The 18,937-nt window shown below is 40.8% G+C and overlaps 1 protein-coding gene across 1 annotated transcript in view; it reads right to left on the reverse strand.

Annotated features, from left to right (window-relative positions):
* Positions 1-4,481: 4,481 nt before the first annotated feature.
* The window catches only part of UTRN (utrophin), a 365,154-nt gene continuing 350,698 nt past the window's right edge, over positions 4,482-18,937 (reverse strand). Inside the window, exons 71-72 of the mRNA XM_044451088.1 lie at positions 7,891-7,913; positions 4,482-6,535 (exon numbers count right to left, since the gene is read on the reverse strand). Of these exons, the coding sequence (XP_044307023.1) occupies positions 6,527-6,535; positions 7,891-7,913 (32 nt within the window). The 3' untranslated portion in view covers positions 4,482-6,526. The remainder of the gene's footprint in view (positions 6,536-7,890; positions 7,914-18,937) is intronic.

Genomic DNA, 18,937 nt, shown 5'->3' on the forward strand with positions numbered 1-18,937 from the left:
GCTACTTCTTTCCGAGCATGCGCATGGCCCCTATGTGCACTGTTATCCGACGCTTGGCTGCTGGGGTGATGCTGGGGTGACTTGGCTTGTGTGCCGACAGAGAGGGCTCTGCATGCCCACTGTGGCGTGTATGCCATAGGTTCGCCACCATTAGCCTAGGCTCCGGAGCCGCATGTGCCTCTTTCATCCCTCTGCTGCGGCTCCCTGTCACTCAAAATATGTGTCACAACCGCCAATGTGTGACACCTGCCAGCATGCAATTTATTGAGCTTTTCAACCATGGTAGGCCAACCATGGATAAATCCAAGAAAAGTTTCAGAAGAAAAGAGAATGCTTAATGGTACGTGGGCAGATTCATTTGCTTTCACTGCTGACAAGACTGGTTTACCAATATGTGGTGAGAAATTGGCAAACAACAAAAAGTCGAATGTTGCAAGACATTTCCAGAATAAACACACAGCCTTTGCTGAAAAATATCCGGATGGAGATGAGAGAAAACAGCCATTTCGGAACTGATGCAGAAGGTTGATCTGAACATAAATCATCTCAAGAAGTGGATTAAGTCTGCAAATTCAACTCCATATGCTAGTTTTGTGGCCACTTAGGAAATAGTCAGGCACGGGAAGCCATTCCCAGATAGAGATTATATAAAAGACTCATTCAATGATTTCATAAATGCAACACATTATAGTTTTTTTATACATAGCAAAAACGATATATGCAGTGTTATCTTCATTTTAGATGTCAAAAGGGTTTCGTGGCTCCCAGTGTTTTCTTTTCTCTGGGAAACAGGTCCAAATGGCTCTTTGAGTGTTTAAGGTTGCCGTTCCCTGGCCAAGGCCCTCCAATGTTTTGAACTACAGCTCCCAGAATTCCTGGCCCTTAGAGCTAATGGTAGCTGAAGTCCAAAACATCTGGAGGTTGCCAGCTCATGAAAGGCTGGCGTCTTGAGTCATATGGTTCAAAAGATGCAATCCTAGAGAAATGACGGGGGAACTTGACTCCATTACCTACGTTTATATCTGCTACAAAGCAAGAAACTGATCCATGAGTAGTCACAGCAAAAGGCCTGTATCTTCTTATGCAGTTAAACTCTTCCCCCTCCCTGAAGCAGGAGCTTTGCAGCTCATAGCAGCAGCTACTCTTCACTTTAACAAGGAAAAACAGGTGAAGACAGCTGGGAAGTTGCACAACCTGCAGTCTGGCCCACCAGGCTGGGGACACCCCACTCACTTTCTGCAGTGCCCAGCTGACCTGCTTGCCAGCTTCTGGCCCAAGCCCTGCCCTGTCTCCCCAGCTGGGCTGTGGGAAAGTGGGTGGTGTGCACTGGATTCTGAGCTTGCCCTGCTTACTCAACAGTAGAAATGAATTGGGATGCTTTCTGAAAGTGTGGCTGAGTGATTCAGTTCTGCTTAGTTAGGAGCAGGAAAAGGCTCCTTATTCTGACAGCAGAAGTAGAGAAACTTCAGATCCCATTAGTGGTGGCAAACACATTGTTAGGCTCAGAAAGGCTTGCTCACTTTTTCATTCCTAGACTCTGTCATGGGTCCTGCCACACACTAATATTTATTTATTTATTTGGGGAACTTGTATGCCGCCCCTTAGTTCACTATAAATACAGGTTTTATAGTGGACTAAGACTACTTTCTGGGTTTTCTTAATGGTGAATGTTCAGAATTGGATAGAATTTCATACAAGCCCTATTAGGTAAATTTCAAAAGATCTGGATTTTCCCATTGCTCATTTTAGATGCATGACATGCTATTGCACTTTAAGTTTCCCAGAGCAATATTTAAATACTCCTGCATGTGCTTCTTTTTTTGGGAGGTGGGGAGAGCAAGAAATGGCACCCCTTCTTACTACAGTATTGAGAAAACTTGAGAAGTGTGATTGATCACCTCTTGGTACTGCTGGAGACACATCAGCCCAGTGAAATTTGTCAAAGAGAGTTAGGACTGCAGGCAAAACAGGTGCTTTGTCTTTCTGATGCCAGAATGCTCGGCTTGTGTTTTTACTGCCTAGAAAAAATGGCTCGAAAGATTTGCCAGTTTACAGAGGCATCCTTTTTTGAGCAGAGGTGGACCACTGTTGCATGAACTAGAAATATCTGAGGAGGAGTGTGCTGGACATTTTATATTTCTCTGCTTTTCAGACTTGCTGGGTTAATAGCTAATGGGTCATAAAATTGCTGATAGGAGGGGTGATGTTCTCCCTTTGGTGACAAGTGTCTATCCATGTAAAGGTAAGAACTGCACTGATAATCTTTAACAGCACTGTTCAGTGACTACTTCTCAGTAGGAAAGACCAATTGCATAAAGTCTTAGCTTTAGGCCATATCTTCTGGAATTGTTTTCGGAAGAGACAAAACAATGCTAGTGATTGCTGTGTCTTCCACCATCTGTCCAGCATAATCAATCCCAAAGGAGCATGGCTCAACTTGGAGATACTGTGTGGGTAAAAGTTTTGCCTGTTAAAAATAAGGCAGAAAGCGAAGCAGCTTTGAAGGAGCAAAGAGTGCCACCCTATGCAGGTTTACACAGGAAAGAAATATTACAACTCCTTGCTTGCTATTGGTATGTTGGGGGCCGAAAGATATTTTTCTGACTCAACATGCATAGCATGGCATCCCAAACTGCTAAGAATGGATCAGAAGTATAAACACACTCTGTTAGATGCCGAAAATGATACCTACGAGGGTAAATTCACACACACAACTACCAGATGTCAAATCATTTTCTTTTGGAATGCATTAGAATGGAGAGCTGAAGAATAGTTATTCTTACTGCATCATGGTCCTGTTCAGGAACTTTAGTAAACCACCAGAAAATTTTGGCTATTAGGTGACATAGAAATTTACATAATATTCATGTGCTTCTGATTTAAATCTCCTAACACAGCCTTTCCCAACCTGGTGGCCTTCAGAGGTGTCTGGACCATAATTCCCATCCAGCAGGGTCATTGACTGGGAATTCTGAGTGTTGCAGTCCAAACATGTCTGAAAGGCACAAGGTTGGGGAAAGCTGTCCTAACAGCTTAACTGCAAGACTTATTGGATCTGCAATGTGACACAACTATTGTACAGAGTTTGTGCCTTTATTGTCAACAAATCTTTCCAGGGTACGTCAAGGCTTCAGGTATGGCTAAATACTCTTTCCATAAGAATAACAAGTGGTCAATGCCCATTGCAAATACATCTTTCCCTACAGATGTATTTGGCATGCAGTTTTGCTGGGAAGGAAAATTTCAGATCTTTTGACATTCTTGTGTGCATACAGAATTGTGCGCATCTTCACCTTGTGACCTTTGCATCCACCTTTGTGTTGGCTTTAAATCTTGAATGTGGGAAAAATGACAGACATAGCTTTAAATATGCATTTGGTAACTAGGTTTATCATTTTTACTCAAGAGTAAACACAGGGGACTTGGTCTGGCTTGAGACCTGAGTGCAGCAGTACTTTCAAAAGATGGATCAGGTGTCCTTTAAAAATAGTAATAAAAATTAGGTGTGAATTTAAAACAATGGCTGTTTTGGCCTCTGAGTGCAAGAACTTGGAGACATGAGCTTCTTCTTAGGTAAATTAGTAATGTTAAATGCACATAAAAACTAAATCAGATATTAAGTAGGAATGCCTTTCTCAGAAACAATAGTGTGCCTTTTGAATTATTTCATTATTTTTTTCCATATATCAATTAATGCCTTATTGCTCACAGAAGATGAACTGCATTGTGTTATTTTTGTAGTCATGAAAGCCAAGTCTGTGATCTTCTATGAGCCTTTGCTCCAGAGGTTACATGATTCACGTGAGTAGATTATTCAGATAAGCAGTTATTTATAGCGCTGGGTATTATTAAAGTCTGTGCCAGCTCTGAGACCTGCATCTTCTCCCAAACAACAATCAGGTTTTTTTCTCACAATGAAGCCACAGGGTGGTGTCTTCTTGGCCATGACATTCAGTTCTGGTCTTACTGTCTTCTACATCAAATCAATGCTTCTTCTGCAAAAGAATGGTTATCAGAACAGTGCCACAGCTTCAGCGAATTATTATGCCTAGCATCTAGTATGTTTAACGTTGTAATAAAATCCCACTGGTTATAAATTAGGTTTCCTGCCAGAGTACAGAACATTGTATTAGAAATGAAAGGCCTGCTGAATCTAAACCAGTGAAATTTAAAAATCATTTTCCAGCCCTGCACTGAATAGGGCAACACACACCAATCTTTTCAATATTAATAGTATACTTTAAGCCAAGTTCACTGATTGGTGGTTGAAATTTAAGCTCTGTCACCAGCAAAGACTGATTGCTGGCAGCATGCGTTTCTGTAGACAGAAAATGGCAGAAAAATATGCACTGATTTACTGAGCTATATTTTTGGCTACACCTTTCATTTTCATAAAGGCACCTTGAAGTTTGAAATGTTCTCACACAGAGAACAAGCTTTTAGATCTTGTTTACTTCTAGGATGAAGAATATCAAACAGCCTTCACTTAAAAATTAATTTTATTCAGAGTGAAAGTCATCCCACGTAACCAGATTAGAAAAGGAAAGTGTGATAGTTTAATACCAAAATTCAAAAGAACTACATACGTTTTCTTTTGAGATGTTACTGTAACATATTCCTTTTTATTTATCAGTGTCTCAGAGGAAGAATGTTACAATGTAATGTTTGAAAGTAGCTTTTACTTGTCAGCAAAGTAGAGGACAGAATTTGCATACAAACACAAGCAGAAAAGCAATTCGTACATAACCTTTTTGTCAGAACAACAACAAAAAAGCCATCATATTCATTACTGGGATTATTTCTACTAAAGTCTTTTCAAAGGGGGGCTATTTTTCTTTGATGATCTGGCAAAAGAATAGGACATTGCAAAAACCAGGACATTAAGCTGTTTCCAAAATTAAATATTCAAAAATGGGTTTGAGGTAGAAAGGTGGTCATGGCTTTCCTTTTCTGCAAAACTTTTTTTCCTTCTCAAAATATTATACCAAAATATATTTCCTTCTAGATGAAAAATCCACATATTAATCTGCTTTTCTGTTTCCTGCTTTTGGCAACTCCCCCCTCCCCACTCAAAAAATAATACTTTTCATTTAGATAGCACTTGGAATCATCAGAATATGTAACATACATAACCTAATCTGAGCCTCATAATACCTCTGAGCACAGCTCAAACTATTACCGGCCATGCTTTAGAGGTGAAAAATGAGTAAACTGATGATTGAAATGAGATCGGCATCAGGAAACTAAGTATCACCCTGGGATTATGGCTCTGACTACAGAGTTATTTTGGATATCAGCTCTTCTGATGGGCATCACCTGGTAAAATACAACAGCAGGCTTCACTACGGGACAAAACTATTCAGAAAATCACAGAATGGAATTTCCCAAAGCCATTTGGCTCCCTCGTTGCTGATTGCACACATGCAACGTACTGACCCATGGCGGTGAATTCCCATGCAGATCCTCAAATGCAACAGTGAAGGAACGATGACAGGGCAAATCTCTGTTTTCTCTCCCTTTAAAACATGTACACTAACACTTTAAGATGATGTACATGATGAAACTGGCTGATATTATTCAGCTAATTGTTTTGACATAAAAGAATGCTTTTCTGCACTAGTGTTCGGAGTTTGTTCATTTATTAAGGTTTAAGAAAGGAGAATGCAATAATTTCATGTTTGGACCTTAACTTTTGCACTGGTGCTTCACACAAATGACTTGACAGATTTTGGCACAATTAGGTCATAATGTTTCCCCTGCAGAAAACTAAAATCACATATATCCAGAATGACTGTATGAAGTCAAAATGCAGTTTACCTCACATTTTAAAGTCAAAACAAAGTCTGGAGGAAACGATTAGTCCGTATTCAGTTGGGAGAAAGAATCCATTAAAATGCTATTTTAGTGCCAGCATTTACTGCAGTTGAATGAGGTTAGCTGGGGCAAAATAGAGTCTTATGTGCTTACAGGCAGCCAGAAATGGTATTTGTCAAATACTAACTGTGAGGGTTATGAGAATTTTATATGCTGTTCACGTTTTGAAACTATTAGGCTATGTAGAAATAGCCTGTGCATGAGAGTCAGAAAAGAAGGTACTTGAAATGGTAAATGCAAAAAGCTAAAAGGAATGTATAAATGTAACACTTTACCCCAAACTCTGTATGCAATTCACTTAAGCAATATCAAAAAAGAATGGATATTAAACCCTCACCCCCTTTCTTGATACTGCATATTATATAAATCAATGACATATGTATAACCATTTCCAAATACTCCACAGTCTGTTAATTTACATTTGCATAGAGAGGGAATGAGGAGGGGAAACACACACAATATTATAAAATCACAACATCCTCATCTTTGGGTAGTTCAAGTGTTTTCTCATTGGAAATAAGAACACACAGAGCTAAACAGTATAGTACACGGTCCCATGCAGCCATATAATTACGGGAACTTGATACTGGCATTTGTAGAAAAGGGCCTCTACTGGATGGCAGGAAGAATAGGTGGTCTTCCAAATAAAACTTCACATTGCCTGCAGTTTAGGAGAAAAGAATGTTCAGCATTATTACTGACATAATATCTGCAGGCAGAGACTTGCATTCAATAGAAATACTTGGGAGTTAAATTCTGGCAGAACTGCCATGGTTGAAAGCAACAGCAAGGCAGCACAACGTGTGTGGCAGATCTTACGGGAGCCTATTCACGACATTGGCCCTGTGGAGTCAGTGCTTAACCACGACTTGCTTTCCTTACCTTAAAAAAGGATGGCTATACATGCCCAACCTCTTTAGGTCTCACCGATGCAACATTATCCATGCCCTCATGGGGCAGGACTAAGCTTGACAATCAAATTAGTTTGACTGTCTGCTTGGAAACTTGGTTGAAGCTAAACAAACCATAAGCATGGTTTAGGATCATATCTGCTGTGATAAGCAACTATCAATCTCCTGTGCGCTCTCCACACTGCATAGCTGTGGGTGAAGAGACAGCCATTGCGTTTGTTTAGGTGTAGATTATAGGCTACTGCACACTTGCCATGGATTTCTTACAAAAACAGCTCCACGCAGCAAGCAATCCCTGCCCTGCCAGGGAGCTGGAAGCACACATTGCCACCACATTGACAGTGGCAACGTACTGGCAGTGATGCAGAAATGCAATCTGATGGCTGTGAACCACACACAACAGAGCACTCCGTAGATGCAGCGAGGGTTGCTTGCCCCAGTGCAGCTGGTTTGGGTGACATCCTGCAACAAGTGAGCACGGGCCGACAAGGCTGATTTCTACAGCATGCAAGAAGCTGACAAATGAGGAATCGCATGAAAACCCAGCTTCACAAGCAAGCAAGAACGCTGTGATGCTCATCTCATACATTCAAACACAGAGTCTGGGAGCTATTAACAGTCAGTGTTCTTTAGTTCCTGCCTATCTAAGCTTCTGCAGATAAAATTCGAAAAAGAAATCATTATTGTAATATTACTGATAAATCAGCTGTTTGTGTCAGTGTTCTGTGTTTAACATGTTCTTTTGAGAACTACTTTTCACCTTATTTTTCACCTTATTTCTGTCATGCAGACTCTGGTTCCCTTGAAAAGCAAGCAAAAAAGTGGGAGAGCTGTTCTCGCATTGCTCTGTGCTGCCTGCACATGATGCCACCACAGAGACAGTGTTGTCAGAGTGGCTCGTTCTCATATGCTCAACACCCTTAAGATTAGCAATGGGTGGACAACCTACTACTCTCCTTGCCTCTAGACCAGGACATAAAATTGGAATTCTGTAAAGGTGAAGGGGGGGGGGGCGGACCCTGGACATTTGTAGTTCATTACAAAGCCCACTGTAAGTTTCAACTTGCGTTATAAACAACTGAAAAGCTGCTAAAATGTATCCTACCTGTGGCCTGCCAGCAAGATTTGCTGTAAATAGGAAAACAAAATGATTAGTTGGGATAAAATGCAAAGACTCAAGGATTACGATAAAATTGTGCTGCATGTAGAAAGCAATTCATATCTGAAATGTGCAATACTTAAAAAGAGCTGACTAGCAATTTTACACAGTGCTGTAAGGGTATTTTCCTCATCTTCTTAAATCCTAAGCATGGTAACAACCTTTGATCATAATATATGCTGCTATTAAATCTACCACCACAACTTTCTGGTTTTGGAGTTTTGTTAAATTAATCATATTGTCATCATTATATTCAATTAGTTTCAGATTGTATTTTTAATTCCATTTGCTTGTATTATATGATATAAAATTTTGTGAATGCACAGAAAACATACAGAATATTAAAGTAAGCTTTCCTTAAATTAAAAGCCCCACAGAGCAAAAGACAGGACTAGGGGAAACTCAAAAGGAAAGGAAATCTTCTAGTTTCTGCATTCAGTACCACATCCTCACTATTTTAATATGCATCCTGCCTCATCATTTTTGAGAAGGGAAACAGTCATGATCGTGAACAAAAACAATTAGAAGAAAAATATTACTGAGAAGAAAAAACAGCCACAGAATATTAAATGAAATATAGCAGAATACTATTACACTAGCAAAGCAATTTTAAACCCTTTCGTTGATGGCTGCAGTGGGTTAAGAGGTGGTTACCTTTCACTTGTGGAGAAAGGTTCATCCAGTTTTTGTGAGTTACTATGGCTGTTTTGGTGGGAAGGTCTGGGTGGAAACCTAATGCCTGCAGTTCTGCTGGTGGCAGCAGGTGGAAGGCCTTGGCAGGCGGCATTTTGTGGGTGGGTGATGTTGGCATTGGATGCACAGCATACAAAGTTGCTCCATTTTCCAGAGAGGTGCCCAATTTGAGTCCCTCATTCATACCAATCTGGAACTGAAATAGGAGAATTCCATCCTGTCTCACCAGGGTGGGGAACTATAATAAAAATAGCTGCTCGGCAGAGAAAAACAAACATCCTTCCCCCACCCCCATGTCCACCCTGGGCAGAGCGAGCTGGCAGGGCTGTGGGTGAGAAAGAGCATTCCTCCTGATGCTCTCTTCTGTGCCCACTCAAGATTGCTTTCTGGATAGGTCATCTGGTTGATATGCACTGATTTCCAACACAGCATTACATTACACAAAGTGCAAAATCAATTTGTGAAGACAGGAAAATTCAGGGTGACTGCTGATAATCAAGAGCTGAGTTGCTGCAGACCTCATCTGATCAACAAACATGGAAACTCTGTAGGACTCAGTGGATAAAGCTGCTCAACCCTCATGGGGAGAAAGGAGCAGCTGCATACATCCGCCTATGCGAAAGTATTTATTTTATTTATTTATTAAAACATTTCTATGCCGCCCCTTGCCAAGGCCTCGGGGCGGCTTACAACATTGAATACAAAATACATTGAACAATGACAATTAAAATATTTACAGTAAAATAAAATAAGCCGCCCTGGCCGAATAAAATTCAATAACATTAACATTTAAAATGCTGCATAAATAAAAAGGTCTTCGCCTGGCGCCGAAAAACAAATAACGACGGCGCCAGGCGGACCTCTCTGGGGAGCGCATTCCATAACTTAGGCGCCACCGCTGAGAAAGCCCTCCTCCGAGTAGCCACCCTCCTAATTTCCTTCACTGAGGGCTCCTGGAGGAGGGCCTCTCCTGCTGATCTCAAGGGGCGGCTGGGCATATATGGACGTAAGCGCTCCTTCAGGTAACCAGGACCCAACTATGATATAGCTGATCATAGTTTCTGCACTGACTTCTGTAGTCACATGTACAAAAAGCAAGCAGAACTATTTAATCTGATGGCTTCCAAGTGAATGAAGGGCTAGACAGCCAATACTAAGTACTGGAAACACACACATACTAGCCTTGCCCAGTGAGGGTCAGCTGTGGAAAGCCCATGGAATGACCTTCAGACAATGTAGCTCCATTTGCAAGATACAGTGAGTGCAAAAGTCAACCAATGAAAGGATAAACCTCTTTCCTCTTGATAACTGTAAAGTTAATGGTAGCTCTACATATTGCAGCTGCTTCAGGATAATACCAGTATCCTCCACAGCAAACCTATCAAGTGTAAACTTGATGCACAGAGACACACATCTTGAGACACCTGTACACATATGCCTGGGGCATCTGATTTGGGCAGGTTTCCCAAATGTGCATACAAGAGTTTAAATATATGGGCAAACACATTTATTACATTCATGCTGGATGGGCTTGCTGAAAAACAATGCAGGTGTTGCTACAGCATCCATAACATGCAGTGGTGCTCAATCTCCAGGCAGCAAGTCTTGGGTGTATCTCCTGTGAGCTGTTATTACCTTTGGAATTTTACCAAAAGCAACACCCAGAGTACAAGGTTGTTCAAAAAACCAGAACAAATGACTACAGAGTATTTTGTTCAAACCAGTATTACTTTTGAGCCCTGTCTCCCAACAAAGTATTGTTTAAAACTTTAACAATGCATTGTCTTCAGAGGTTGTAGCTTGACAGAAAAGTTTCATTAAAAGTCTCTAGTTTCTTTAATGTCCCCAGGAAATTAAAACAGATTTCATGCACCAACATTCCACTCTTGGTTTACCATGAAAAACTAAAGCAAAGAGGCAGGACTAAACAACTTTTCTTTCAGTCATCTAGTGCATTTAGGGACAACTCACTGTTGTGCTCTTGATTAAGATGACAGTGTGGAAATATGCTGCACAATGACCATATTTTGCCAATGGCTCATCGTATTTTAGAACTTTGACAAAAGCATGCTTGTGTGTGAGAGAGAAGTGGCTTTCGTGAGAGTGCACATGTTGATTGGAATCAGATTAGAATACTGCTGTATAAACTGGTCTCCATTTGCATGATGTGCACCTTGTCTAAGAAAGTTGCATAACTGTTTATCAACAGTTTATTCAACTGTTTATTCAACAGATGTGAATCACTCAACAGCTTGTCAAAGTTGCACCGTTCTTTTTTGGGATTGGAGGTGTTACGGATTGCCACAGGAAAACTTCCCTAAGTAAAAGCAGAAAGGCAGTTCCTCCCTAAGTAAAAATGGAGCATAACTTGCTAAGTAAATATGGAAGCTAACTCTGTAAGAGATTACACTCAAGAGGGACAGGAAGTTTGTTCATGGGCCTGCGAGACTCACCAAGGAAAGACCTGGTGTCAGAAATACTGAGTCCTGTGGTGATTGAGTATATTTGATTCTGTCTGCAACACTGAAATCAATTGAAATCAATCTCTTATTATTATTTCTTTCATTGCTATACCGCCCCATAGCCAAAATTCTCTAGAACAATTTATCTCAAATCATGAACAATTTATGAAGTAACAAAAGAACTTCTTTGAATATGTGCAGAATGCATCTCACTATTCAGGTCTCCTTCACATATTTTGTTTTCAAATATAGAAATTGTCCAATGAAAACATACCCGTATTTTCATTAGCATCACTATATGATGAATACTGACAGAATTTCACATAGCTCAGAGAGACAAAATACCTTGAGTTGTGTCCTGAAAGAATGATTAATTCTCAAAAGTATTAATTTCTACATTTTCTATCCATGCGAGTGAGAAAAATAAATGCTTTTCTGGCTACAGAAAAAAGGCAGAGGCATGCCATCTACCTAACACAATGGGCCTTTTGCTGCAGTCCCATGGACCAATTAATATCATCACTGCACAACGCATTTCCAGCCTCTTCTATTTTGGACCGTAAGATTTGACTATAGAGGGGTTTCCCTGAGGGACTCTGCTTCCATTAACTTTCAGGTTTTGGAAGACACAGTTATCGCAAGCTTACTCCTGGGGACTGCATGTTACTTTGTGAAAGAGGAATTATATATTAAAAATAGGTGCCTTTTGATAACATTAAGGCTTATCACAACACATCCTCTGTCCTTAACTCACCCTGCAAATGTTCACCGTTGCATGCGGCTCACTGCATGCTAAGCCTATCCACAATGCAATCCTGGGTTGCCACCACTAGACTTGGTTGTCACCACAGTCCAGGGTTTGAGAGCTTCCTGCATGCCCCCACAGGGTCATTCCCCCACATTCCCTGTCCATATTGGGCCTGAGCCACCTCTCACTGAGTTAGCCTCCATCCTGCTTAGGAAACCAAAGGCCCAAGCCTGATGGACAGCTGCTTCACTCACATTTTTGTGTCTCAATGTGTGCATCACAAATCTATTTCTGCTTTATACCAATTTAAATTTAATGCAATTCCAAAAGGCAGGGTGCTGTCACACTCCTGTGCTGCTTGTAGTTTCTTGCAGGTGCTTGGTTGGCCATTTGGGTAAACAGACTGCTGGGCTACGTGGACCTTGCTCTGATCCAGCACTGCTCTTCTGATGTTCCTGAAGAATCCTGGGCAACATGTTTTGATGAAGGAACTAAGAACTCTGCATCGGAGATTCTGAGCCCCACTCAGAGAACTACAATATTCCAACTTCCTTGGTGAAAAGAAACCAAGTCTGTGGAGAAATCATTTTACTCTGCTGCTGGGATACTACCCAGAAGTTTTTATGCCCTTTCAAAGGGTTTATTTATTTAAGGAAATTTATATCCTGTATTATCCACAGAAAGAAACCATACTGTTCAGTGTTCTAGCCAACTATGCCCTTTCCAGGATACTTCATTAATTCTCTCCACTCCACACACACTCATTTTCCTATTGCTATTAAGCATGTTTAGCCTTCTTTGCCAGAGTCACCTACTTAGCTGTTATGCTTCCTCTCCACTACTTCTGCAAACACTGGAGTTCCCCTGAGCATGCTGATAGCTTTCTCTTGTTTCAAAGCAGCTCTGCAGTCTCACTTTGTGATTCATATGTATGCTAAAAACAGTGCCTTGTTTCCCATGCTGGATTGGCTGTAGTGCAGCATTTCACACTGCGGGCTGAGACCTGCTTTCAGGGGAGTCCCAGGGCGGTAGGTTACCTACTCTTTGCTTGGCCACCTGGTGCTGTGGCTGCACCCTGGGCACTGCATAGGCAAGTATGGCAGCAGGAGCTATTTAGAGAGCTAATGGGGTAATTTTGAATACTATTTTTTTTTAAAAATAGAGATGAAGAGAAAGGAGAAAAGAGAGAGAAGCTGTTATAGGAAGAAACAAATGTTAAAGCAGCGGGAGGGAGGGATGAAAGAAGCTGGCAGTTGGGGACAAGATGCAACTTCAGTGTGAAAGGAGAAGGCAAGATGAAATGACAGGAGGTGAGTGAGAAAACTTTCAGAGACATGTGGGAGTGAAAAAAGGAGGCTATCTGTATAAAATGGATTTTTCTGCTTAGAGCCTTTGGATCAGCCAATTCTGCCTGGAATGGGGAGGCTGAGTAATGATCTCTCCAAAGCCAATGCCTATATTCAGGTGTAGAAAGTTGAACTAGGAGTCCCCCGCTACAAGGAAATCGCAGAGAGACAGAATTTTCCAATTTTCAAAGAAGGATTACGTTTCAGTATAAAAGCATTTCATTTATTTCTAGCTGATCATGCCAAACTCAAGTTTCCATCAGCCACCATTTTGTGGCTGTGGGCTTCAGTCATTTCCAGCTTTCTCAAGAGGCCTCTGAGATAGAGAATTTGAGAACTCCTCCCTGAGCAGAAAGTGCTTTTCTTTGAAAAAGTTATAGCACCCAAAGTTTGTCCATCCCCACCTAAGCCTACTGCAGGGGAAAAGTCTCAGGTATTGGTGAAAGGACAATGGAGAAAGGGCTAATCAGTCATTTCGGAGTACAGCATTCAAAAGCCTGATTTTTGTCTCCTCAGTTTTCACCAAAGGCACCTGTGCTACTGACAGGGTGTGGAAAAGAGCCAGATACATGGGAAAATGTATGTTGTTATAACTTTTCTGAGCAGCAGAAGCAAGCAGTCTTGCCTCCTAAACTGTTGCTGTAGCAAAAATAACAATACCTGCTCAAATAAAGATAGCTAGGAGTTATCCTAGCTAGTTTGCTTTCTTGCCTTATGTAATAGGCTGAGATGGACAGTGAATTGTACCAGGCAATTGGAAATTGCCTGACAGACTGATGGCAGGATTACTCTATGAGATAGAAATAGCAGTTACCACCTCTTCTCATCTCTCATCCCTCAACATCGTGTGGTACCCATCTCTTCTCAGTGGACCTCTGTTTACATTAATAATGGCCACAGGACAGCCAATAAAAATGAAGTATAAAATTAGTCAACAAATATCAATTCAAGTTAAAATATGAATTATGCAGAAATAACAAGATCAGTCAAAACCAACTTCAACGACTATTAGTATCAGTTAATAAGAAGGCTTAACTATCTGATTTCAGAAAGAGCATGCTTCAGCACAGAATTTTATCACCTTAAGAGTAAACTCACGTAGCATCTCAGAGAAGAAGGGAAGAGTAAAACTTAGCATTTCTACCTGGACATTTTGTTAATAATGGCACAATGAAATTGGAACAATTGTCTTTATACCATAATAAAACATGTTTAACTGTTTTAACCATTCCGGTTAAGCAAGGGAAGAAACCTTAAGAATAGAAAGTTTGTGGGATCTCCCTTCCAAAAGTGCTGATGATAGAACATTAAAATGGGCCAAGGTAAAATGGGCTTTACAATATTTAGGAATTTCAAGAGCATAAAGATGGCCTGTGGGAGCAAAGTTCTTTATGATTGCCAGCTGTCAGATACAGCTACATCCTAAGAGTCGTTGCTTAATCATATTATTAGTACTTCAAAATCCCAGATGTAGTAGAACTGGAGGGGAGAATCCAATCTGCTGTAATTTCTCCTCAACAGCTGTCATCCAGTTAGATGGGAAGTTGTCAGCACTAAATAGGGCACTTTTCCCAAGGGATAAGATTTAGTTTAAGCCAGTAGCTAATTACATGAAACCAAACACAGGCTTCAAGTAGGACCATCCCAGAGTCCACTCTGAGCAAGGCATAAGGAAGGCAGTGTGCGGCCCCACGAAAGTTTTGGGGGAACTTGGACTGCATACTGGGATGAAAATCTTTGTATATACCCAATTGTGACCCATACATAATGTGAGGTATTACCTTGCCCTGGAAAATTTTTACTGCAGATGGCATGTATGGACTACTTTTAGAAAGAAAGTGTTAAAGAATAACAGCAGCAGCAGCAATGTGAATGGTTCTAATAACACATGCAGACTGTCCTCTCCATAATTTGGATGCTTGCAATGTTACACCCAAATGCTTATATAACCACACCTATTCTATACTGGGACCACTAATCTACCACCTATGTTGAAAAAATCTTTTTGAAGAAACAAGGAATTTAGGAGTTCTGGTAGCTTATTGTGAGCTTCTTCTCAATACAGTATGTGGAGAAGATCTGAAGGGCTTATCAGTCCTACCTCTGAAAATGACAGAATGACAATATCATCCACATACAGTAAGGAAGAGATTGGTTGGTTGATTGATTGATTGATTGGCCAATTTAGCTGTGTGAAAGTCAGGGTCTGACTGAACCAAAGAGTTAAATTAATTTAAGTTAATTTAAATTAAAAATATAGCCCTGTTTCATTCCCCTCCTGGTCAGAACAAAGGAGGACAAATGTCCCTGCAGGTTGATTCTTATTCTTAAATTATTACCATCATGTAATAGATAATTAAGAATAAGTAGTCTCTGCTCCAGGGTAGAAAGCTTACAGTTTCATCCATAGTCTACCCCAGGGAATTTTACTTAATAGTGCAAAACAAAAACAGCACAGAGTGTGCCCTTTGGCTTTGTGCTATAGTTCTGAATGGAATGATATAAAATCTGGCATTGATCAATGGTAGAATGACCAGCCCTGAAACACGCTTGCACTTCTACTATAATATTCTCCTGTTCAAGCCACTCTCAGATTTTCCAACATAAATGCCTATCATGCAATTTACTTACTATATTGAGCAGGTTAATTGGATGGCAATTAGAAGGATAAGTCTTCTCTCCCTTTTTGTGTATTGGAATAATGACAGAAAGGTTTCAGTCTCTCGGCATCAGTGCTGACTGGTCAATAAATTAAAATTGAAGCCAGCATTGTGTCCCATTAATCAATATTACCTTTTATCTACTCTGGGGGGATCACATTGACTCCAGGGGCTTTGCCCACTGTCAACTGAGCCACTAGCAATTAAATGTCTGTTCTTGAAAATGATGACCAAAGGGGAGAAGATGTGCCATGTCAATATCCTGGGGGAGGGATCTCTCCTCCATGAGGGACAGAAACCCATGCAAGGGCATGCTGAAGGAAACTGCTCTGTCTCCAGGACAGGGGAAATTGGCTTGCCTGAATAGGATGAGATGGGATAGAAGCAGCAGCAGGTGTGCAAATATTAAGGTGGTTGGCTCAGATAAATTCTGAGACTATAAAAGTCCACCTCACCCAAGACTGTCAGCACTGATTGGTTCTGGCTTTCCAGGGATCATGCAGGATTCTTTCCCAGCCTTATCTAGAAATGTGGGGATTGAACCCGAGACATGCAAAGCAAGTGCTCTCCCAATTACAGTCCCAAGCACTTAATTAGCCAAAACCGAATTATCTCTTAAAATAGTATTTTTATATGCTTCAGGAATCCTGTAAGATGCCACACTAGTGACTGATGCAGTAAATTAACATGAGACAAATACTTTTGGCAACAATGTCCATGCAAGTTATTAAAACAGAGCTTTTTTTATACAGCACATTTTCCATAATTTTGATCAATACCACAAGGCAAATTCTTGTACTGGTACATGTAGGAGGCCATTGCTTCTCATCATTTTTAATAATATCACAGCTGTAAAACATGAACTAAAATTCACGGGCCATCATGAGTGCTGGAGTACAAAAGCACAAACAGGGTCAAAGATAGTGCAACAATTCAGCTGGTATTAAGGCAGAGGCTGTTGCCCCTAAGAAAATGCAGTGTGAATATTCTTTCAGTTTCAGAAGCTCAATTTTGCTTTCACCTGAAGAAAGGTTACAAGCCTTTCCTGCTTTCAAAGCTGAGCATAGCTTTGGGAGGAAGATATTGTGCACAATGTGTGTGCATGGGGTGGTGTTGAATTCAGAAGGGGCTATCTGCCAGTGAAGGGATGGGAACAAAGAAGCAAAAATGCCACTTCGTCTCTTTAAAACAAAGCATGCTGGGACTATAGATCTTGTCTGACTGCACATTTGTATTCCTCTGGGATTTTTAGGTGTATGAGTGTGTATTAAAACAAGGTACACACCTTTCATAAAGCTTGGTTTATTTTATTTATTTATTTATTTATTAAATAAATTAAGGGAGGTTTAAGGGAGGAAAGCAACTTTTTCTTGCAAAATTGCTGCTGAATTTCACCAGTGGTTATTACCGGGTGTGCAGGGTGGGGGATGCAGCTTGTAGTAGGTTCTGGAGATGGTAAATTGGCCTGCGGATCCTCCAAATTTGTCCAGTCCTATGCTAGTGGATTGCAAGTTGTTAGTACAGCATATTTTCCCTCCTCATTGCACTCCCCTGTGCATCCTCCAAACCTACTCTGGAGGGTAAAGGAACCCTCAAGAGCAGATCTGGGTCATGTGCAGAGGGCCATGGCATGAGAGTCTAGGAAAACAAGCTCCATCATAGCCCAGAAGTCACATTTAAAATTGCTCATTAGAGAAAGAACACCCATGCTTTGATCACTTGCAAGTCTTCCTCAACTAATTTGTTCCAAAAATCGTCACAAAGAAAAAGGACAATGAAAATATTTTGAATGAGTTTGTCTTTTACCAGAGCAGACAAGGCAGTGAAGCATTTTTAATTGTGTGATCAGTGCTTCTGTCTGCTGACGTCAAATGGCAGTGCTTGTTTAGAATTAGATTCTTAAATTCAAAATTAGAAAAGGGGGATGGACAACAGCCTTGAACTAACACCAGACCCCTGGGATCAGTTCAGTCTTGTGAGGTTTTAGTGTGTTTTCTAGTTTTGTGTGAAATGTCTTTTCTCTGAAGCAGTTCTTCAAAAAAGAGGAAACTGTACATAGGAGATAAAGAGTGAGTATATTTAATAGAGTTTAATAGCATTTGGACAACATAATATAGTTTGATTTTATCTCAGTATATGGCATGGGATTATGCACCTTAAAACCCTCAGCTTTTATAAATGGCTAAAGCATTTACTTTTATGATCACACCAAAGGAAGCAATACAAAGTTATTACTGTACCACAAACACTTCAGAACTTAGCTGGTGGTCCTAACTGGCTGTCAACAAAGCTAATATAAAAGGAGGATCACCAAAGTTCTCCATAATGATCTCTTTCCAGAAAGGAGAGAACTGTATCACACTGTGCTAAGAACCAGAAAAAAATACATACATAGCAACATGAAATGGTTTTGGTGTTATCTGTCTTCATGAATGAAGAATAAAGAAACCATTAATAGGAACAATTTGTGATTCAAAATAAAATATGATGCAACCTTGCCCCCAATTTTATACAGACTGGAGCTGATAAGCATGTGGCCTTTTCACTGACTCCTTCTTTCTTTCCATATCCATGATGGAGCTACATGTTTGAGAGCATCAAAGAACTTAGTAACTACTTGTCATGTATTAGAAACCATGCTTTCCAGTTTTGTAAACTACTCTAAAATGCTTCCAGTGTCAAAACCTATCTGCTGAGAGATCTTCACTATTTTTTTTAACTAGGAGCCATGTCTTGGGGGGGGGGGACCAGGGCCACTTGGGGGGCTTTCTTGCAAATGGTGGTCATCCCCTCCCCTCCCCTCTCCTCCCCTCCCCATTAAGTGGCAACATTGTGCAATGGAGGCTGGTGAAGGTCTTTTCAGGCCTATCACCTCACTCCGTCCTTCATGCCTTGAGGCAAGTCTTCACCAGCCAGTTCACCAGCCCATTTCCCAAAGGCTCACTTGGTCCTGGGACAGAGACAGAGCTTGTCCTCATCACTGAGAGTGTTCTGTTCTACTCAGAGCAGCAAAACCTCCCAGCCCCAAATTGTCCTCTCTCGTTCCTGTGCATTCAATTTGTCACTCTGCCATCTGTGCAGGGC

This window comes from Varanus komodoensis, unplaced genomic scaffold, assembly GCF_004798865.1.
Source record: "Varanus komodoensis strain SLA01 unplaced genomic scaffold, ASM479886v1 scaffold1, whole genome shotgun sequence".
NCBI lineage: Eukaryota > Metazoa > Chordata > Lepidosauria > Squamata > Varanidae > Varanus > Varanus komodoensis.